The 24,015-nt window shown below is 41.6% G+C and overlaps 1 protein-coding gene across 4 annotated transcripts in view; it reads left to right on the top strand.

The window, feature by feature from the left end:
- The window catches only part of FNDC3A (fibronectin type III domain containing 3A), a 130,167-nt gene that overhangs the window by 50,815 nt on the left and 55,337 nt on the right, over positions 1 to 24,015 (top strand). For 3 of the 4 annotated variants that reach the window (XM_075727820.1, XM_075727818.1, XM_075727821.1), the window contains exon 4: positions 21,814 to 21,890. The exons of the other annotated variant lie outside the window; for it this stretch is intronic. In XM_075727820.1, coding sequence (XP_075583935.1) covers positions 21,814 to 21,890 — 77 coding nt within the window. The remainder of the gene's footprint in view (positions 1 to 21,813; positions 21,891 to 24,015) is intronic. 4 annotated transcript variants of the gene reach the window in all.

Here is a 24,015-nt window from a genome sequence, read left to right on the forward strand (position 1 = left end):
TACAGTCAGTGCTTTTCAGCTGACATCGGTTTGCACTGAATAGCTCTCCAGGCTCCACTGTCTGTACTGACTAGATCTCCGCTTGCTATAATGGGAGTTTAAAGGCCTAACTTGCATGCAGACCCATAATTTTAGATACCTAAATGAGGTGTCTCCATTCTGGAGGTAAAGCCTTGCTATTATAAGCTGAAATAAGTAAGGCTGCATCCTGAAAACATCTCATTTGAGTGTGTTGTTTCACAGTTGTACCCACAGTGAATGTCTTTGTCCTCGAGCATTTGAACTCTTTGAACTCATCCATTTCCATGAGCATCTAACATCTCACATTTTACAAGGAAGGTACCAGTACCTGGAAGTGCATGTTGGGAATGGAGTTACAGCCCTAAGCTGCAGGTAGAGAACGCCCCTAAAACTTGGTTTCCATGACTGTAGTCAGTCATGTCTAGCCCACAAGGCTGTGAAGTATTAACTCAAACTGCTGAGATTCAGGTGCTGCTGTGGGCTGAGTCTGGAATCAGTTGGATGAGTCTTGTATGAAGCATATTAAGCTTGACAGTTTTGTGTCTGGCAATATATACTAGTCCCCTGGCATTGCCATCAGTTCATCTCTTTTCTTCCCTGACTATGCTGTTGATGGAAAAGAAATAGCCCTGTACTACTTGCTTTATGGGGGGAAAAGAGGGGAAAAATTATGTAGGATCTCTTCTTGGTTTCTAATGTAAGTAGAAAGTTTGTCTAATATAAGTAGTTAGCTGTTTGAATTAAATCAGAGATGCAGGCAGAGGAGTCTGAGAAAGATTTTACTTAGTATTTTCACTTAATATTCTAACATTTAGAATAACTTATGCTGATAACATTTTCTGCACCTTCATTGGATGCAGTCTGGTTGATTTGAAATAAAGCTTCATGAAGATTGCTAACTTACTAAACAGAGAAAGAAGTTTCTCAATTTCATTATCTGATTCTTTAAAAAAAATTGCTTTTATAGAAACTCAAACTTAATGTTTTTAAGTTGACTTTGCACTGGGTTTCATAAAAATGGAAAGGCTAGAACTTTGTGCATCAAGGACTTCTTTTGTTAAATCCTCTTTTACCACATGTAGAGTGTGAATACAGGCTGGTGTGTCATCTGTTAGAAAATGCTACAGATTGTTAGATGAGACCCCAGGAAATTTCTTCATAGTTCTACCCTGTGAGATTCAAGTTGTATCGCTACATCCGTGATGTATAGCTGTGAATGTATTCAGACTTCTATCAAAGAATCACTGTTAATGAAGAAACAGCTTTGAATTAGTTTTGATTTGTTCTATTTGTGCTCCAAAAAGTAGCTGTGGCTGCCTTATCTTGTGGACCACTGTCAGGCACATGGTAGTTGTGAAGGCTGATAGACAGACTGGGAAGGAAACCAAAGTCTTCGTGGCTGTGGAGCAGCTCTCATGGCTATTGTTTTTCCAGAGTTCCTCAAGACAGAGCAAGCTCCCCACGCACGCCCAGGCTGCCACAGCCACGCCAGCAGCTTACAGGGCCTGACGTTGCTCTGCCTCCATGCTTTCTCCCTCGACGCTAAAAGTTGTTGAGTAGGCAGAGGGCCAAGGTAGCAACAGAAAGAGACCAGGAGGTTAGTCTCCCTTTCCTTCATTTTCACCTGCGCAAGGCTACTCTGTTGTCTGCGTGGGTCCAGGTACGCTTTTCTTGGCAGAATGTAATATGTAATTGAATGTTGCAACTTTGAATCCTGGGATTTTTTGTTGTGTTCTTAGTTTTGCTTTTTTCTAATGGATGAATCAGCAGCGCATGGCTTGATAGATACGGCTGTGCATGTGTTATTAATAGTAAATGATTATAGTTGTCTTTTTTTGACTGTCTGTTAAATGGCTGAGGTTTTCTCAGCTTGCATGACTTACATGATCATGACACTCTTCAACTTCATTAAATTAATGGCAATATAACTTCCCTTCCCCTTCCTCCTTTTGCAGATATGCAGCAATCTCTTTTACATCTAAAGCAGTTTATTATCCAAATGAGGGAAAGGAAGAAGAGGAGAAAGATAAAAAGGTCCTTACAAACATATAGCCTAGCTGTGCACAAATATAAACAGCTACTGTGTAATGTGAGTTAAAGACCAATTACAAGCATGTAAGTTCAGCCACTTAAAGCCATTAAGAAAGTGTAATTATGTGGGGTTTCAAAGAAAGTTGTCTGTTTGCTTACTTCTTGATTCATAGAACAGAATCATAGAATGCTTTGGGTTGGAAGGGACCTTTAGAGGTCATCTAGCCCAACCCCCCTGCAGTGAGCAGTGAGCAGGGACAGCTTTAACCAGATCAGGTTGCTCAGAGCCCCGTCCAACCTGACCTTGAATGTTTCTAGGGATGGGGCCTCCACTACCTCTCTGGGCAACCTGTTCCAGTTGGAAGGGCCAAATTCACTGGTAGTAAAAACAACTATTCGCAGTGCTGTTCTTGTTTTCTTTTTGCCAAACAGAAGCTCTTTCTCACACTGCAAAGAGCTTTCCAGAAAATGCAGTTGTCTGGAGCAAGTACCCTAGGACACCATGCAAAGAGCCTCAGATTTTTTTCAAGTGACTGTACAGCACCCAGTAACTTGTAGATGGGTCTCAAGTTCATGATATTAGAGCTGTTAGAGAAGCTGACTACACCTTCCTTCCCTTTTGATTAATCAGCTATTCTGTTAGCATATGGTTAATCTCCTGTGCCTGTTCTCAATTTTTTTTTTTCCAGTAGCCCATTCTCCAGCAGTTTCGCTTATCCTTTCCCTTTTGTGCTCTACATATGGGCCATCTCTGTAAATGCCGTGTATATTATATTTCCCTTGGATGATCTTGGCAGTTGTATTCATAGGTAGAATGGATGTGCCTTCCAAGGCAACCAAAGAAAGAGCTGCAATAAGAACTATGAATGCCAAACTGATAGTCTATATTGTTGCTTCATTAGTAATTCTTAAAAGGAGTTAATATGGAATTGTAATTTCACTAAGATGTGAATAAGTTACTGTGAGTAGGATAGTACGTATTCCTCATAATGACCTCTTTTTCTTCTATAAGAAAATCTTATGGACAGGTCATTTAAAGTAGGAGGACTGTGCTGAACAAAGACCACAACAGGACCATGGGCTGAGACAGTGTCCCACAGTAGGGAAAGCCCTATTTGTAAAACAGAGCTTTAGTAAGCCAGTTCCAAAAACTAACCAAAAAACCAAACCAAACTACTAAAGCAGTTGAAAACAAACAAATCCCCAGGAAGAGGGCAGAGAAAGAACTGTTAGGACTAGGAGCTGTGACTTAATGGTACTGCAGCCTTCGCTTCTGTAAAGCCTTCGACACAGTACCCCACAACATTCTTCTCTCTAAATTGGGGAGATATGGGTTTGATGGGTGGACTATTCAGTGGATAAGGAATCGGCTGAATGGTCGCATCCAGAGGGTCATGGTCAACGGCTTGATGTCCACATGGAGACTGGTGACAAGTGGAGTCCCTCACAGCTCCGTACTGGGACCAGTGCTGTTTCACATCTTCATCAATGACTTAGACAGTGGGATTGAGTGCGCCCTCAGCAAGTTTGCAGATGACACCAAGCTGAGTGGTGCGGTTGACACGCCAGTAGGACGAGATGTCGTCCAAAGGGACCTGGACAAGCTGGAGAGGTGGGCCCATGTAAACCTCCTGAGGTTCAACAAGGCCAAGCACAAGGTCGTGCACCTGGGTTGGGGCAGCCCCCAATATCAATACAGGCTGGGGGATGAAGGGATTGAGAGCAGCCCTGCCGAGAAGGACTTGGGGGTACTGGTGGATGAAAAGCTGGACATGAGCCGGCAATGTGCGCTTGCAGCCCAGAAAGCCAACCATATCCTGGGCTGCATCAAAAGAAGCGTGGCCAGCAGGTCGAGGGAGGTGATTCTGCCCCTCTGCTCTGGTGAGACCTCACCTGGAGTACTGCGTCCAGCTTTGGGGCCCTCAGCACAAGAATGACATGGACCTGTTGGAGCGGGTCTAGAGGAGGGCCACAAAAATGATCTGAGGGCTGGAGCACCTCTCCTACGAGGCCAGGCTGAGAGAGTTGGGGTTGTTCAGCCTGGAGAAGAGAAGGCTGTGAGGAGACCTTATTGCAGCCTTTCAGTACTTAAAGGGGGGCCTACAGGAAAGAGGGGGGGAATCTTTTTAGCAAGGCCTGTTGTGACAGGACAAGGAATAATGGATTTAAGCTAAAGAAGAATAGATTTAGACTGGATATAAGGACGAAATTTTTTTGCAATGAGGATGGTGAAATACAGGTTGCCCAGAGAGGTAGTGGAGGCCCCATCCCTAGAAACATTCAAGGTCAGGTTGGATGGGGCTCTGAGCAACCTGATCTGGTTAAAGCTGTCCCTGCTCACTGCTCACTGCAGGGGGGTTGGGCTAGATGACCTCTAAAGGTCCCTTCCAACCCAAAGCATTCTATGATTCTATGAAGACAACAGAGAGAAAAACGTGTCTACAGAGAGTCGTCAGCCTTTCTCTTTTTCTCTGTTTTTCCCACAAGTTACGTTTAAGATAGTCTCTTGAAAGATGGCAGTTAAGTGCTACTGTGTTACATCCTCAGCTGCTTTAGCCTTGAAGAGGTTGTGCTCTGAAAGGCACCCCTGTCTTGACAGTCAGCTCTTATAGTTTATGCAGTCGAGATATCTCAGTAAAACTCTTAAGTAGCAGATGGATTTAGAAAGTTGTATGAAACATGCTTAAGTTTGCATTTATTCGTACTTTCTGTTATGCTTTGCATATATTTTGTTTCTCATTACATGATCAGGCACAGAATTGTTTTGATTTTTTTTTAAATAAGTTTAATCTTGCCTAGCTTTTAATTTCAGTTAAATCTGAAATCTTATCTGACTTTTCACTCTTATTTTTCAAAAGATAGTACATACAAGTAAAGCTGTCTTGCAGGCAGATTGTTGGAGTGCCTAAAGTCCAAGATGACTTTGGGAATTTGAGAAGCTAAACTATTTTTATTCTTAAAGAGATTTTTTTTTTTTTTTCCTGAATTGCATGGTAAGGGGTCAAAAGCAGAGTGACTACCTCTGATTTAGTGTGACACTACTGGCAGTGCAATTTTGGGGAGCCTCTGGTGACTAAGCAATGCATCAATGAGTGAAAATATTTAATAAGTGACAAGGGGAGTCTGAGCAACTGGAACCAGTTAAAGTTCTTCCAGCATGAATGAGTTTAAAAAAATCACCTGCTAAGAGAGCTGAAAAATAAAAGTGAGTATCAGCAAATGCTGAACAGAGATGCAGAGGACTGGCTAGCGTGATCCTAACTTCCACTCATTTCCCTGACTTGTACTGCAAATGGGTACAAGAGGACTGGCAAGCATGAGGTTTTGAGATTGATTGTTGACCATATGATCACTTTTTACTGTGGACTTGTGGCCCATGTATGTTAGAAGAGCGCTTTTCTACACAGGTTGTAAATCTGACATGATGTGTATGTAGCCTTTTCAATAAAATATTTGTAAAAGGTGTGGCTTTATGCTTACTACACCCTTCTAATTCTTACGCAAAGAAAGACTGCATAAAAAGGAGGAAAATGTACCTTGGAAATACCCTATCTTTTCTCTTAATTGCAGCTATATACACTCTAAAGTACCCTTGCATTCCTTTCCAGCAAAGACATGACACATACTAGACTAGGAATCTTATTCATATGCCCACACAGCTTTATCTGCAGGTTGTTTCCCCAGTTCATCCTCTGACAGGTCTTTAAAATACTATCCAGAGCACTGATTTGCCCATAGCTTTCCATCTGTCCATTAGGTTCATAGAATTTCAGTGTGTTGCCATTTTTTTTTTTTTTTTTTCAGTTACTCTGCCTCATCCTCTCACCTGAAAAATAGATCCATTATTTTTGATGGGAAAGAATCTAGTCTCATCTTGGTGACAGTAGTTGAATAGAAGGGTGTTGGGTTTGGGGTTCTTTTCAGAAGCATGTAAATGTATGTTGCTGGATCATCTTGTTGTATGGTGGCATTGTGCTGCTGTGTCTGGACAAGTAGTACATTGGCAGGTAAACATTGCTGTGCAGCTTCAGAGAGCTGAACGGGAGGTCTGAAGTGCCTGGGAACATTCCATATAGGAAAATAGGCTGAATGTCAGGTATGGTTATATCTATATAGGATATAGCTTTGGGGGATATGAAGGCCAGTAGGAAGTAAATAGAAGGACTAGAGAATGCAGGTGTAAAGAATTGCAGGTACGTAGTGGAATCTTGAAGCCAGATACCTGCATGTTGCCTGTCTCCATGCTGCAAAATTCAAAGCATACTACATAATGTTTTTTAATCTCTATCTCTAAAGAGCTTCAGCAGAGTCAGTATAACCTTACTTGTTTTTTTTTTTAAGGTTCTAAATTGTGGATGAAATGGGAAAGGATTGAATGCTAAAGCATGATGCACAGCTAGCCTAGAATGTAAATGTATCCCTTCTTAATCACTTAGTAACCAATGCACTCGGGTATCTTTCAGCTATCAAGATACTGTAGAAATAAATACTTTGCATTTCAGCGAAGCTGATCATCCAGACAACTCCAATGGCATAGGAAGTCTGTATTCCAGAAGTGGTAAAAGATGAACAAGAACATGCATTAACTATCTAAAGGCATGTTGTTTGAATGGCACCCCTGAACTGGGTGAAATGCAGTTATATACAATGCAAGGTCATGCATGAGACTAATAAATTATAAATGGGGACCTCCTCACTTGAAACTTGAGGAGGAGGAAGCAGGCAAGCTATTTGACTCACAAGGTAAGTATTATCTCCAGTGTAATGTGTCTGTAAAGGTTACTGTGATCATAAAATACATCAGGGCAGTTGTTGCGAGTACAGCTTGGGATGTTTTGTAGCCTTTTACAGGATTCTGCCGAGATCTCAACTGTAATTTGATAACTCATGTTTACAAAAGATGAAATGAAGCTGATTCCCAGTGTTGCAGGAAAGAGCTATTAGGATATTCAGGAGAATGAGGAGCTTATTTTATAAAAGTGGAGTAGAAGAGCTTGGTTTGTTTGGGTAAAAATGAGTTTTGTTACGATTAAGTAAGTAAACACCAGGGACTTTTTTTTTTAAAAAAAAAAAAAAGTTAATGCCAGAGCTGGTTTAGAGCCCCGCTGGATGTCAAATGGCTGTGAATAACTTTTATCTAATTACAAGAAACCTCCTGGCTACATAGGAGAGAGCAGTGCTCTAGGACAGCTCTCCAGTGGGAGACGTATGGGTAAAAGAACTGACTGTTTTAAGATTGGTCTTGATACTTTAACGTAGAAATCCATTTATGATGGATCTTGATGTATGATAATAGGGGAGAGGAATGAAGCTGCAATTGCAGGTGAATAGACTTGATTCATAAGGTCTTTTTCAGTCCTTGAGCTCTAACGGTCCAGCAACAGAAAATTTAGATCTTCTGCATCCAGACAGTAGTGAAGCAATAAAAAGGTTTCTGCACAAAGCACACGTTTAATTTTCAGCTATTAAGTAATTTTCTTGTCTCCTCTCCTTAGTAGAGGGATATATTGATCCATATATAATGTATGGTAAGGAGCTCCACTGAATGCACGTGTCTTTTTCCTTTTCTTCTGGTTTGGAACGACAACTTTTATATGTCTGAGCCAAGTTAGTTGTTTCATCCCTGGCCTCTTGTTTGGCACAGGTAAGTAGATTCCTTACATAGTTCTTTCTGGCTCTGAGTTCATTTTGGCTGCCAAAGCAGTGGGTATGTTACTTTCTAAAATGTATTTGGTTACAGAGCAAATTGAATTTGAAGAGAACACTGCACCAGCATAGGCTTATCTTTGTGTCTGGTTGCTGTTTACTGCTTTACCAGATAGTTTCTTTCTGATAATGCGTATTTATTAATATTGTTGAAAGCTTTTTATCAACAACAACCTTTGTCATAGATGCTCTTTATGTTTGAGCGTACATACTTTCCCTGTGTAGTAACTTGCTTGAGATTTGGAGAAAATAATTCCTTGTTGAAGGGGTCTGTAAAGAGTTCATTGCAAAGAATCAAGGCGCCTTTGTCACATAGAACATCAAAATGACCAGATTTTAAATTTCAAATGCTAAAACAAGTTTAAAAGATTTAAATAAAATTTTAAAAAGCCTTTATTAGTTAGCCTGTGATTTTTTCTTTTTCTTTTTTTTTTTTTTCCCTAGCTAACCCAGACCCTGGAAAAACTTTCAAATCACTTTCAACAGTAAAATGTGAGATTTGCAGTGGGAATTGGTTGAAAGTGTGTTTAGTGAGCTGTACGATAGTAGAAACATTTCACTACAGAAGAGGCTGCAGGTATTGGTAGTAAGCATGGTGCCTTTCTATGTTGCTATGTCTGACTGAGAACAGTGGTTCTTTTTTATGTGTACCCTGATTTGGGGTTAATGAATTTGGGACCAAATTTCTGGAAAGCTTTTTGAACATGAAAATTCGTGTGTGTTGGCCTTAAGTCATTAGCAGAATCAGAAGTCTTAATCTAAATGTTTAAGTTTTTGTCATGTCAGGTGCAATGTTATTAAGAATTTTCAAGATCAGTAGTTTTTCAGTCAAAGTTTTATTTCCATTGTCTTCAGAGCATCCCCTATTGTAGCTGCATTCATAGGCTTGTCTTGTTATTGGTGAAAAGACAGAAAAGTATGTCTCTGCGATGGACTGTAATCACAAGGGGTCATGTTCGGGGTGTTTGGATTCCACCTTAGTTCTAACTTCAGAAGCTTTTAGCTGCAGAAGTCTCAGATGCAGCCCAGGTCACCCACTGAATCATGACCTAATCCTAGCAAGCACTTTGAATCCATTGCTTCTCCTGTTTTGACCATGGCATTCCCTACATGCCTATAATTGTACAAAAGGGGAGGTTGCAGGGGGACAGCCAGAAGCCAGACATCAAAGACATGCCTGAGTAGAGACAATATAGAGACAGTATATAAATGTTGCCTTTCTCTCTCTCCAAAAAGAAAGACAGGCTATTTGTTTACTTGCGCTATATTAAGTTTATCCCCAAATGCAAACAGTATCAGCAGCAGGAAATCGGTTAAATCACTTGCCCAGAAACGAGGAGATCTGAGGTTTTTAGTTCTATGAAGTACCACAGATTCTGAACCTGTAGCTTCCAATTCCAGCAGAGTCCCCTAGCCATGAGGCTCTGGGGTGTTCTGAGCTTAGGCTTTTTCCCATGTTGTCTTTTGGAGGTGGGCATCTTCACCTCAAAAAAAGATAAGATTCTAGAGGAAAACTACATGAGAACGCAATCTGCCTTTCTCTGTTGACGTAATGGGGATTCCTGTATGATGTAGGTGAAGTCCTGGATTCTGGTTCCTGTTTTAAAGGCTGGCTCTGTATTTTCCATTTAAAAGCTCTTGGATCAAAGGAGTTAAGTGTCTCTAGCATGGAGAGGAGCTTAGCGTGTTGCATTCCAGTTTCTAGTGGCCCATCTTCAGCAGAGGTGACACAGAATCACAGAACGGTTGGGGTTGGAAGTGACCTCTGGAGATCATCTAGTCCAATCCCCCTGCTAAAGCAGGTTCACCTAGAGCAGGTTGCACAGGATCACGTCCAGGCAGGTTTTGAATATCTCCAGAGAAGATATCTACAACCTCTCTGGGCAGCCTGTTCCAGTGCTCTGTCACCCTCAAAGCGAAGAATTTTTTCCCTCGTATTCAGGTGGAACTTCCCATGTTTCAGTTTGTGCCCATTGCCCCTTACCCTGTTGCTGGGCACCACTGAAAAGAATCTGGCCCCATCCTCCTGACACTCACCCTTTTAAGATACTTGTAAGCATTGATAAGATCTCCTCTCAGTCTCCAGGCTAAACAGACCCAGCGCTCTCAGCCTTTCCTTGTAAGAGAGATGCTCCAGTTCCCTAATCATCTTTGTAGTCCTCCACTGGACTCTCTCCAGTAGTTCCTTGTCTTTCTTGAACTGGGCAGCCCAGGACTAGACACAGTACTCCAGGGCAGAGTAGAGAGGGAGAATAACCTCACTCGACCTGCAGGCCACACTCTTCCTAATGCAGCTGAGGATACAGTTGGCCTCCTTGGCCACAAGGGCACATTGCTGGCTCAGGTTAACTTGTCTACCAGGGCTCCCAGGTCCTTCTACACAGAGCTGCTTTCCAGCAGGTCAGCTGCTAACCTGTACTGGTGCATGGGGTTATTCCTCCCCAGGTGCAGGATCCTACACTTGCATTTTTTTAACTTCATTAGGTTCTTCTCCACCCAACTCTCTAGCCTGACCAGGTCTCCTGAATGGCAGCACAGTTTTCTGGTTTATCAGCCACTCCTCCCAGTTTTGTATCATCAGCAAACTTGATGAAGGTATACTCTGTCCCTTCATCCAGGTCATTGATGAATCAACTGAACAAGACTTCCCTGGGGAACACTGCTAGCTTCAGGCCTCCAACCAGACTCTCTGCTGCTGATCACAACCCTCTGAGCTCTGCCATTCAGCCAGTTCTCAATCCATCTCACTGTCCACTCATCTAACCCACACTTCCTGAGCTTACGTATGAGGATGTTACGGGAGACAGTGTCAAAAGCCTTGCTGAAGTCAAGGTAGAGAGCATCCACTGCTCTCCCCACATCTACCCTGCTAGTCATGCCATCATGAAAGGCTATCAGATTGGTCAAGCGTGATTTCCCCTTGGTGAATCCATGCTGATTAATCCTGATAATGTTCTTTTCCTCCACATGCTTAGAGATGATATCTGGAATGAGCGGTTCCATCACCTTTCCAGGGATGGAGATGAGGCTGACTGGCCTGTAGTTTCCTGGGTTTTCCTTCTTGCCCTTTTTGAAGATTGGAGTGATACTGGCTTTCCTCCTGTCCTCAGGCACCTCTCCTGTTCTCCATGACCTTTCAAAGATGATGGAGAGTAGCTTAGCAATAACATCTGTGAGCTCCCTCAGTACTCATGGGTACATCCCATTGGGGCCCATGGATTTGTGGGTGTCCGGTTTGCCTAAATTATCTCTAACCTGATCCTCCTCGACCAAGGGAAAGTTCCTTTCTCCAGACTGTCTCTCCTGCCTCCAGTGTCTGGGATTCCTGAGGGTTGGCCTTAGCAGTAAAGACTGAAGCAAAGAAGGCATTTAGTAACTCTGCCTTTTCTGTATCTTCCGTCACAAGGATACCCACCACATTCAGCAGTGGGCCCACATTTTCCCTAGTCTTCCTTTTGCTGCTGATGTACTTGAAGAAGCCCTTCTTGTTGTCCTTGACATCCCTTGCCAGATTTAATTCCAAGTCAGCCTTAGTCTTCCTCACCACATCCCTGCATACTCTGACAACATTCCCATACTCGTCCCAAGTGGCCTGTCCCTTTTTCCACATTCCGTAAACTTCCTTCTAACATTTGAGTTTTGCCAGAAGCTCCTTGCTCATCTATGCAGGTCTCCTGCCGACTTTGCTTGATTTCTTACTCATAGGGATGCGTTGATCTTGAGCTTGGAGAAAGTGATGCTTGAATATTAACCAGCTCTCTTGGCCCCCCCTACCTTCTAGAGCCCTAACCCATGGGATTCCTCCAAGTAGGTCCTTGAAGAGGCCAGAGTTAGCTCTCTTGAAGTCCAGGGTTGTAGTCCTACTTATTGCCCTGCTTCTTCCAGGATCCTGAACTCCACCATTTCATGGTCACTGCAGCCAAGGCTGCCCCCAGCCTTCACATCCCCAATCAGTCCTTCTTTCTTTGTTAGTACAAGGTCCAGCAGCACACCTCTCCTCATTGGCTCCTCCACTACCTGTGTCAAAAAGTTATCATCAGTGCTCTGCAGGAGCCTCCTGGACTGTGTGTGCCTAGCTGCGTTGTCTTTCCAGCAGATAATCAGGGTGGTTGAAGTCCCCCATGAGAACCAGGGCCTGTGATTGTGAGCCTGCTTTCAGCTGTCTGTAGAAGGCCTCATCGCCTTCCTCTTCCTGATCAGGTAGCCTGTAGTAAACACCCACAACAGTGTTACCCATATTAGCCTGCCCCTTAATTCTTACCCATAAGCTCTCGACTTGTTCTTCATCCACTCCTAGGCAGAGCTTGATACACATTCCAGTTGCTTTCTCACACAAAGAGCAACTCCACCACCTCACCTTGCTGGCCTCTTTCCTAAAAAGTATGTAGCCATCCATGACAGCATTCTGGTCATGCAAGCCATCCCACCATGTCTCCGTAATGGCAACGAGATTGTGGCCCTGTGACCGCACACAGATCTCTAATTCTTCCTGTTTATTCCACATGCTGTGTGCATTGGTGTACAGGCAGTTAGAGAGGAAATCGAGCATCCATGTTTCCCAGGAGGGGTGCAAGAGGATCCACCATAGCCATATAGAACATTGAGGTGGTTGGCCTTCTGGTTCTCATCTTGGGAGGCAGCTAAGGAACATTTGTCACTGCTCTGGTTGGCCTGGCTTATTCCCCAGTTGGATGTGATGGCGTGAGCATTGCCACTTTGGACCCCACCCCAGGTTATTGCATAGTCAGGTGTTCATAGCACTCTCCTAGACAGGAGCAAGCTGTGGGGTTAATCTGCTTGAGCATAGCACAGAACTTAGCCTACCTACTAATTGAACAGGAAGATGTTCTTTTCCTGACAGTAGGAATCTGCTCTCAGAAAAGCTGATGTACTCTGCTGAAATTGGACAGAAGAGTGACTAGAGCAGGCCTGAACTAGATAATCTACTTGAGGACACACTGTCTGTGCTTAATGATTTGTGTCATTTGGTATGAGGTGGCTCCCTGAAAAATGTGCAGAAGCACAGAGTTGTCCTCTGGAGGCAACCAATGAATCACCCTGCTGAAACCAAGTGTTTGCTTTAGATGCTTCAAAGTGTAAGGTGTGTAACATCAGATATTTTCAATTTGGTCTTATGTCTCATTTTTGTCATGTGATGATTGTGTCATTTGCTTAGGGCTTGTTCCCTGCAGTTTGTGTCATGACAGAAGGATTTTGCATTACCGACTGTGAACTTTTGAATTGTCAGCTTCAGGGACTGTTTTCTTCACTCATGATTTGAAACAAAATTGTGCAATAAAGTGTTACTTCAAAATTTATTTCATAGCTTAGAAACCTACATCTGAACATTTGTTTGTGAAATTGCAATGTTGGTAGAATCTTTGTTGGTGGACTCAAGTGAATGCCTCTAATATAGGCATGAAAATGTTAAGACATAACAGTTTTATGTCTTCCAGTTAGGAATGACCACACTCAAACTGGTCCATTTAAAGAAAGGTGCATGTAGTATGTAGTTTAGATATTAGAAGGACTTCAGCTGCTTATAATCATCATAATTTTTGTTCTGCTTTGTTTTTATTTTAAATGGACCACCTGAATCTGCGCTGTATTAGTTTATATAATTAGCTTGAAGCTTAAATAACTCAAAGTTTTTCAAATGAAAGTACATGTTATTAGTAGATTCCAGGAACTCATAGTAGTATTTCTTTAGAGGTGTCTGCCTTGGATAGAAATAAAAATTAGAGTTGGGCACTGCGTTTTCTCTTGGCAGCCTTTTCTGCTATTAATTTCTTGCTTGAGTTTCTGACACTGTATGTGTTGTAATACTCAATCACAGTTTGCACAAACAGAATTTTATTATATCCGCAGAGTCTTCTGTGTGTTTTCATCCATAGTTTTAAAATACCCTACCCTAGAATTCGGTAAAGTTGTTTCAGCATTTATACATATGCTACTGATTTTCTTAATTGATACATCATACTCATATAAGTAATATTCAATAAGTCATATTCAAGTCATAATCTGTACATAAAAATATATATACACGCACATATGCATGTGTGTATAATAATTTGAGGGCAGAATATTAAGAAATTTGCACAAAGGAGGGGGGACTTCTCTGAATGCCAGCTCTGAGACAGCAGAACATGCCAGATAATTTTGCACTCTAGTTTCAAATCAATGTAGCCAGGTAAGTATGCACAGAAAAAAATAACTCATTAGTGTAATAAGTTGAATATAATGATGCCAAAAAGGCCTTTACAAGTAATTATACTATATTATTTCATTTTTGGCACAACCAGGCCAGAGGATGGGGCGGAATTTGAAGTTAATGCTTGTTCCTTCCAAGGTATCTCTTCTCTGAATCAACATGCTCTTTCGTAGAAGCCACCGTCTACATGCCAAGAACTGCCAACTGTTGAGACTCACTTGTGCTGTTCACCTCTTAACCACAACCAACTATCAGTAGTAGTGCTTAACTTCTTAACTTTCCAGTCTGCAGTGCTATATGGAAAAAAAAAAAAAAAAAAAAAGATTAAAACCCCATAAATTCTAGCGGTAACAACTGTTAGATGGTTAAATTGTAGTTTATCCTGAATGTTGTGAATGAAATGGAAGATGATTAAGCAGTATGCACAAATATTAAATATTAGTCTGAAAAAGTTGTGGATCAGTACTGCTCAGCATAAGTGCTAGGAAATTAGGCTCTCTTTGAGGAAAAAGCTAAGCGAATATGTGATGTAGTTAGATTAGAATGAGTGCAGACTATTTTTCCTGTGAAGAATAAAAACATTTTCATCAAAGCTTCTCTGTGTTAAGAATGGTATATCGCATTTGACTCCCTTTGAAATGCAATGATTTATGGTTCACCTGATACTTAAATTGGAAGACTAAGAGGGAGAGAGAACAATTTTTTGACATAACTCTTCCACATAGTTACTAAATAATTACCCTAGGTCTAAACCTAAAACAGCAAACGAAACGGAGCAATTTAACAATCTACACTGCACAGTACAAAGTCTGTGTTGGATTTCCCCATTAATATATTTGATTCATTGGTACTTTTTGTTGACAAAGTAGGATAGAGTGGATCATTGTGCCACACAATTGCTTCAGAAAGAACATATAAAAACTTTTCATTGTATCTCAAAAGACTGAAATCATCCTTCTGCAAGCTCCCAAGTTTAACTTCATGTTGTGAAGTTGCATTGTTCAAAAGGCATGGGCTTGCAGTCTTTTTTAATCACAAAATTGCACAGTGGTCATTGTATAGAAACAGGTGAAATGAAACTACATTTAACATTTGAACACAGAAACCATTGTCAGCTTTTTCCTTTGAACATACACAAGGCCATTGTAAAGAAAACTGATAGCTGTATTAATGATAAAGTGCTATAGGAACCTGTCATCTCTGCAGTTTGCCTATGAGAAGGGATTTCACATAATCTTTTTTTTTTTCCTGAATATGTATGTATGGTTTCATAGGACAGATCAGAATCTCATTAGGATGTAATCTTTAGAAATACTGTAGTTAGGCTTCATAGCTTTCTGCTCTTTTATCCATTATTTCAAGGTCTCTGTGGATGAAACTGATGCTTTTTTCCCCTCCTTTTGAAAGGAACTATGTGAATGTTTTACCTTCAGTTTTTCCTTGCATTTGCCAGCCTGCAGTCTACTGATAGATTTTTTTTTTTTTTTAAAGCCAATTAATAAATTTAAATTGATGTTGTTGCTTTGTCAGCTGCCGTTCCCCAGCCTTGATGGCAAAAGTAGACAGATGGCTGGGGGAAGGGATTGTTTTGTCAGGGTGAATTTAGAGCATAAGGAATATGTTAAATTGACAGCATTGCAAACTGAAGTCTTCTGATTGCCTGGGTCCTTGCAGTGTTCGCAGTTCTTATGCCTCTTCCCCAGCTCAGGCCTAACAGTAAGTTCTGTTTGTTTTTCTTTTTGTTATTACTCACTTTGGTTACGTTGCACCTGGTAAATGTAAAGCCGATGATTCTTTTTGACAATTTTTTAGTGCCTGTTAACCTAAAGTAGTAATTATGGAAGTATTTTCCAGGCACAGCATCTTACAAACGTAGACCAATTGGTGGTGGTTGTTGTTAGTGGGTTTTTTGTAATTAATTGTAGCTGCTGGAAGCCCAAAATAAAACTTTGAAGCCTTAGCCGTTATGTAAAAGGCAGAGCGGTGCAACTATTTGTGGCATCTGGGACTATTGATTTACTGCAGCCCGTCAGCGTTAGAGGGGTGTGCTGCTACGTCAGCCGTGCGCTCTATTGTTTCAGCTGCTGTGGCCTTTGTGTTTGATCCTGTCAGTGCTTGCGTCAGTGATGCATATCATCGCCTGCGTGATGTCAAAGTGTGGGTGTTTGGTTATAGAGCCATAGTTAACCTAATGCGCTGCAGTAAATCCTGAATGCTATTTCCTCCTGGGGTAACAGTGATTCATCGCCGTTCACATTAGACTAATGCTAAGTATAGCAGCGTTCATGAGCCGCAGTATCCACACAGATTAGTATCAAAGTCATTGCAGCTTTCTAAACGCGACGCCAGAAAGTGTGTGTTTGCAACCAGGTCTGTTTGCGCGCCGCCTTTCCTAGGTGTAGACCCATTAGCAGTTGGGCTAAAGGTAAATCCTATGGAAGGATTGGGCCGAAGTAATCCTTTAGAACTTGATTATGCTAATTAACGTAAAAGCCTCCAGCTGAAGAACTTGGCTCACGCCAGCCACTGACAGTAGCCCACAGTGAAAACCAGGGCAGCGGTCCCGCGGCACGGCTAAGGCGGCCTTCCTCGGCGGGGACGATGCCCTGCCAAAAGCCGCCGCGCCCGCTCCTTGAAGCCCAAGGCCGCTTGTGCCGCCTGGCTGCTGGCCTGGCTCCCGGCCCGGCCCGGGCAGGGCGGAGCGGAGCGGAGGGGAGCGGGCCGCGGGGCGGGGCGGAGCGGAGCGGAGCGGGCAGCCGCGCACCTGAGCGACCCGCCCCGCCCGCCGCCGCCGCCCCGCCTGCCGCGGCGCGCCGGGGAGCAGCCGCACGCCTGGCCCCGGCCCCGGCCGCTGCCCAAGCCGAAATGAGCGGTAAGGTCTCCGGCTGCCCGGCTCGGCCGCCGCGGTGAAACACAACAGCAGGGCGCGGCGCCGCAGGCAGCCCCTGCGGCTGGCGCGGCGGTGGCGGATGGGGGAAAGCTGTGGTGGTGGTGGTGGCTGGGGCGGGGGGGGGACGACGGGACACACAACCAAAAGACGTGGGGAATCCGAGCGCTGCTAAACCCCTCTCTCGGCCATGCGCGGGCTCCGGAGGGGGCGGCTGGCCGGGCCTGGGGGGCCCCGAGGAGCCCCGGTTTTGTACGAGCAGGGCTGTGGGCGGGCGCTGCCCCGGAAGGGCATCGCGGCGGCGGGCGGGGAGCGGCCGTGCCCGGGCGCTGGGAGCGCGCCCCGCTCGCCTTGGCCCGGCGCCTTTGTAAGCGGCTTCAGGCGGAGCGGTGCTTAATCATGGGGTCGTTCAGGTTGGAAAATGGTTCAAAGGAAAAGAAATCGTATAGGTGTGAGGCGCGCGGTGGCGGTATCCTCAAATTTTCAAGGAGTTGCTATGTTTAGATCAGTTCGTCACGATCCTAGCCATTGTGCAGCGCTGTGAATTTTGCTACACGTTTATGGTAGCTGTAATGAGCATAATGAGGTTTTTACAGTCTCTGTTCAAACAGGCGTGTTGGAGAACTTCACCTGCTATTGCTGGGGCGGCGGGAGATATTCCTCCTCTTGTTGGGATTTTTTTTTAAATGTATTTCCTGCTTCCGAATACATTCCAAGTTTTCTGTGGTCTTTGATAGGCACCTTGATTTTTATTTTTTTTTTTAAACATAGTACAAAATGCTTACATAGAGACTTTACAAGTCTTCCCTTTCATAGTAGTGAAACAGCAAGTTTCAGGACAATAAAGTGTGGTGAAACATCTGCTTCTTGGGTTCAGTTGAGTTAAATAAACATTTACTGTGTTTGATGAGTCATTTTTCAAGAATAAAGTACAAAACACAGCTATGTGTTTGTTTTGTGTCCCGCAATACTTCTTTTCCGCTTCTTATATAAGAGAACTTGCATACCTAAAAGTATATAGAAGATTCCAGACCTCCTCTTATAACAGTCAAGTCATCAACATTCATAATAGAGTGATTTGGATGAAGTCAATTCCATTTATGTGCAATATAGAAAATTAGATGCTTGCTTACATGAATTCCTGATGCTGTTGTTTGCTGGTACTTTATCATCAGTCTCACCTCATGGTAAAATACACTGGCTTTGTCATCCACCGGTCTAGCCAATACCTAAAAGCATGAAAATTCCTCTTGCAGCGTATTTCACTGAAGTAGAGCCAAGATCTTCACATTAGTTGTTTTTAAAGGGGGGGGGGGGGGGGGGAACTGGTTTTATAGTGTATTAGCATTTTATCTTTAGATACAGGACAGGGGTTTTTTTTATTTTTGCAGGTAATGTAAATTACCTAATTAATTTCTGCAGTAATATGCTTTCTGTCAAGAAATCAGTAATTTCACTGTAAAGACCCTGTATTCATTAAAATGTATAAAGCCTGCCAACTTTTCTTCCATGCTTTCCATTTTCTTGAATGTTCCTCTGCAATCTAACTTCATTCCACAGCCACTTGGAAATCTAATCAGAAGTAAAATAGAGTTCACCCTTACATCTTGAATATTAAAAATAGACTTTCATTAATTCTGGAACTTTAAAGTGCTAAAGATGGGGTGCAAGTTTTCAAACTACTAATTTGACTCTATTCTAACACTGCAATAATTTTTCAGGTTCATACATTGCATTTGTGTCTTTATTTTTGTGACCACTAGATTATGGGTATACTGAAAACGGCTTTGTGGATCAACCTTTGTACTGGATTGGAGATAACTGCTTTCTTTTGTTTGTTAGAGAGATTAAAGCACTAAATAAGTAAGCTTTAAAAAGATTGTTAAACAACGTTCTTCAGATGTTTAAAGCAAAACAAAACAAAAAAGCCAAACACAGAGATACCCGCCAGTTCACAAAGAAACGGGCTGTTCATGTTAGAATTCCTTCATCCCCTGAGGATGTTGAGTTTGCTCCAAAAAGTTCAAGTAAATATGGTCTTAATTCTCAATTTACCTGAAACTTACATAGTTTAAAAACGGTGACTTTAATAAAAGCATCACTGCTTTGTATTCATTATGGAAAAACAACAAGTAAGCAATACAACAGACAAGCTGTGTAAAATCCACCTTCTTATGTAAGAATTTAAAGCATTATTTGGTTGAATGGCAGCTTACAATAAATATGCTTCCATTACTGTTGACCTTTTGAATTTATTGTAAGCTAATGCTCTAAAGTACTTTTTCAGCTTCTCTTTCGCTGCTTTTCACTTCACTTTCATTTCTTTTTAGCACTTCATACTCAGGAGAAACTTCCCCTGAAACATTTTTGAGTTTCAGCTGAGCAAAAAGACCCGAAGAAGGTTCAGTGCTCAATTTATAGCTTACTGTAGCCCTTGTATTCTTTGCTGTTACATGGTTCAGACAGCTCAGTTAATCCATCAGTTAAGAGTTTGTTCTTAAAAAGTCTTTTCCCCTTCTTCCCCCAGTTGTGGGTTAATACTTCATCGCGAATAAAGCTGTGATTCTTTTTAGGTAATACATTTCAGAACTTCTGTATCTTATTCTAAAGAAGTCCCTATGGTATGTGGAATCAAGTTGGATTACATGCTACTTTTTTAAAGAATGCTTTTTGTTCCTTTTTCGCCACTCTTGGCATTTGGACATAGTTATCTTTATTTTTCTGTCAAGTTCATACTTACCAGAATGAGGTATGCTAATCTTATATACCGTACTTTGCATTTACGTAGTACTTTCCATTTCCACCTGAGTTTATTAAACATTAATGTGGAACTATGAATGCCCTTTCAGAACTAGTATTGAAATTTCACTAAGAGTTGGATTGGTGCTTTTGGTAGCTTCACTACACTGAACTGGAAATTTGGAGAACGCAGCCTGGAGTGTCTGAATCCCTACCTTACGCGCTTGCTGCAAAACCTGGTCAGATTCTATGGTGTTTCGGTTTTTCTTTAATAATTAAAATTCAGCGATTGTTGCCTTGTATATTTTAAACGCAAGAATGTAAGGCTGGCTGTAGCTGGTCCCTCTTGGAGCCTGTGCCAGTGTGCTTGCTCTCACAGAGGCCAGTATCAAACACCAAAGGGGAGAGCGTAAGGATGGGGCAGGCACACAGAAACAACTTAAGTTTCTAGCTTCCTGAACCAAAAGTAATACTTGTATCTTTTACAGCTCTTAATGGATTACTCCTCTGAATTTGCTTAAGTTCTTCTGAACCTAACCTTTAGTTTCCACAATGCTCTGAAAGCAAGGAGTTACACAATTTAGTTGTGCATTTCATGAGAAATTCCTTTATCTGTTTTAAACCTTTTACCTGGTGATTTCATTTAATATTTCTGGCTTTTGCACATGAGAAACTGTAAATGATCTATCTTCCCATTTTTAGGCAGTTTGCGGGTGCTTTTTTATAGGTCTTTTACCATTTCTCTGCTGCCAGCCCTTTTACATCTTAACCATCTTCAGGTAGAAGAATCCTGGTCTCTTTAGTCTTTCCTGATAAACAGGTACAAAGCCACTGTAAACGTCTCTTCTTTTTTTTGTCCTTTTCTAGTTCTGTGTGTTCTTTTTGAAAGGCGGAGACAAGTACTGCACATAGTGCTCAAGGTATTGAGGTACAGTGTGGATTTATAGCGTAGCATAATCATGTTTTCTGCTTGTTCTCTGTTAGTAATGATTTTTAATGTTCTCTTTCCTTCTGCAAGTGCCACTGAACAATGCTCGGCTGGTATTTCCTTAGAAATATATGTAGTAACTCTATAGTTGCTTATTTGCAGCTAACATACGGCTTATCACCATAAATAAATACTTCTGTTGGTTTTGTCCAGGTGCATTACTCTGTACTTCTCAGCACTATTTCTTCTGCTTTTTTGTCATCTGGTCATTGAGTATTGTGAGATCCTTTGCAGCTAAGATTTGTCACCTCGCTGTTGATTTCCTTTTCCAGAAATTTTGTTAATACTTTGAACAGACTCATCTTTATGTGCCTCTGGGACTCCTTTGGTCACTCCAGGCACTTTGAAAGTCAATCATTTACTTCTCTTGTTTCCTCTTCTCAAGCTGATTAGTTATTCATGAGAAGTCCTTTTCCCTTTTTAACCAAAGGCAGCATTACTTCTTTAAGAGCCTTTGAGATTATCAAAATCGTTTTGAAAATCCAAGTACATTACAGCGTCCCTGTGCTCTTTGAAGGTACCAGTTTATCCAGGCAGTACTTTATCTACAAATGCCACCTTAACACATCCCTGTTGTGTCATATTTATCTAAGTGTCTGGAAACTCTGTTCTTTCCGGTTTGCATGGTACAAAGATCATCATGGTATCACAGCTTTTCCCATTGGTAGGAGTAGACTTACTGGTTTGTGCTACACTGGCTTTCCCCTGGGACCTTTAGTGTCCTGTTTGCCACCTCCCACAACTCTGGCACTGAGACCACTTCAGGTGGTAAGACCATAGTAACAGCAGCAATTCTGTAAGTAATTTTCTTTACAACTCTTAACTGAACAGTATCTGGTTTCAGGAGTTTGTTTCAAATACGGGTTTTTTTGTTTATGTTTTAAAGTCTTTTCTGTTGTCTTTTCATCTTGGGACACTTCTTTTGACTTGTCACCTGTTAAGAAGTTTTGACACAAGCTCTTTTGTGACAGAGAAGGAAGAAATATCTGCTGGTGAATTTTTTAAAATTTAGTTTCTGAGTTTTTTTAATTTAGTTTCTGGGTTTTTTCTAACTGTTGCTTAGGTTTCTGAGAGTGCCCTTTGCTGTAATTTTATCTGTACAGTTCATTGCCTTTGTTTATCCATGTTATCTTGTATATATTTCACAGAGACTTTGCAGTTCAGTACGTTCTTTGAACTTTCTCAAATTATTAATTGGTGCTGTACTAAATATTTTTGTAACCCATTTAGGTCCTGCTCAGGTTCCAATGATGTCCCTAAATGGTTCAGTGCCTGCTATTTTTACACCTCCTGGATATGCCTCACAGGTATGTCCCTTCATTTGATTCTTATTTTATTTCTTTTCATGCAAACTATGGGAGTAGAACCAAAATAGCTAATTCAGTAAATTAACGTGTCAAGTTTCAGAGTCACTGTGGTCAAGCAAGTAAATAAGGGGAGATGTCCCGTAGTATCTCTGTGATGGGAGACTTCTCATGCTGTATATGTGCCTGTTTAGTTATATATTAGTTACTTACACGGCAATAACAAGCACAGTTCCTTGCTGACTTCAGGATCCTAATGTACTCAGTGCCCTCCGAACATAAAATACAATCATGACCCAAATAGTTCATTATGTAGGACCTGTACTGAATTCTGGGTTAGTGGATGTTTTCTTTTGGCACCAATATAATTTTATATACCTACATAGTTCATGTCTGGGAAGTTCCCTGCAGATAAGGAGTAAAACAGATCAGTTAGAAAAAGTGTAGCAAACAACATGGAAAACATGTCAGCTGTCCATTGTGGATAAATTATGATATAATACATGTTTTCACAACTTATCTTAAAACGAGGCTCTGATTTTCTGTGCTGTGCAATTCCTAATTTAGATGCCTGAAAATTAAATGTGAGCTAGATAACCTGGACATCCTTTAAAGTAGATGAAAAGGATGATTCCTTTTGGCTATTTTTGACACCTGTGTTATAATGAGATGTGTGGCCTTCTAGATGGTGTCTCTCTCTCTCTTTCCCTCAGCTATAGAACAAACCTAGGGCTTAGTAAGTCAGACCTGGAAGTTAGAGCAGATGAATACCACTCTCCATAATGTATGTCTTTCTCGTGACGTTCTGTTGTTGCGACCGGTCTACCTCTGACTCAGCGTGCACCTCACGGTGTACACTGAGAAGAGACTACAACATGTAAAATGTGACCAAAAGCCCACAGTGTCCAGCAGATGTTACACAAATTATCTGAGCTGCATGAAAAATTGTCCTCTAGCAAAAGAAAAGGCTGTTAGGTTAGGCAGGCTAATGCTCCGTGGTTTTACCTTTCATCTGTTGAAAGTTGGCTGAGAAGTTGATTCATGCATCCTTCATAGCCGAGTTCCCAAACAGACAGAAGAAAAATTAAATAAAAATAATCATGAAAGTCCATTTATCTTTTGGTCCTAGTAAAAAGTCTTGATTCCTATTAGAATTCATTTTTAAAGAACTGAAAGAATTTTTGAGGTAAGTGCAATTCTGAATTTTGCCATATTTCTTGAGTATGTAATTTCACTTGATGAAGTACTTAATGTTTAAAAAGTTGTGTAACCTCTGCCAATCTGAGTAATATTTATAAAATGAATTTATCCTTCCTTTGAGGGCAGCTTGTAGCAGACAGGCTGAAGGACTGGGCCTTGCTGGGGGATGCTCATTAGCCTTTCGTTGGAGCTTGTTAGTTAGTGCAAGCAGGAGTTGGGCTAACATGACTCTCTGACTTTGGAACTGAAGGTATCCATATCTGTCCAGCTCAGAGTACAGGTGGAATGAGATCATGTCTGCTGTTTTCATCTGAGTAGAAGTATTATGGTGCAGGAAAACCTGTAGTTTATAAGGCTTCTGAAGTATTTACTGCTGAGAAAACATACCAGCCATTGTGGTTTATGATGGCAGTTCCTGTTACAAGCCAGAATATTTGATAGTAGCCTTGCAAACAAGAAAGTCTAACACTATTGAGCTAAGAGTTATCCCAGACTTAATGCAGTCCCAGCAAAGTAACGGAATGGTTTCTTCAGGTATAGTATATTTTTAAATGTCAGCCACTGCAGATATATTTTCAGAGAAACTGGAAACCAGCTAAATGTCTGAAGCCGTCAGCCTGGAAGAACAACTTCAGCATAACCATGTTTTGTCTATCCATTTTCATTTAGTTCTGTTATGCTGCTGCTTGCTTCAGTTTCTGTTTAGCAGTGATAGAGCGTACTGTCCTGTGTTAGAAGTTGGGGATAACTACAGAGTGAAGCATATTTATCTTTCTTGTATCGCATAAATAAAAAGGAATTCATAAGTTGGTTTACTTTTCCCTTCCTCTTCTTTTGGAACTCTAGTTGTAAAACTCTGAAAGAAAGCAAATCTCTCTGAGCTGTCTATATTCAATGTCTGTAGTGTGTTTTCCAGTGATGTTTGGTT

Source organism: Pelecanus crispus, chromosome 1 (assembly GCF_030463565.1).
Source record: "Pelecanus crispus isolate bPelCri1 chromosome 1, bPelCri1.pri, whole genome shotgun sequence".
Taxonomy (NCBI): Eukaryota; Metazoa; Chordata; class Aves; order Pelecaniformes; family Pelecanidae; genus Pelecanus; species Pelecanus crispus.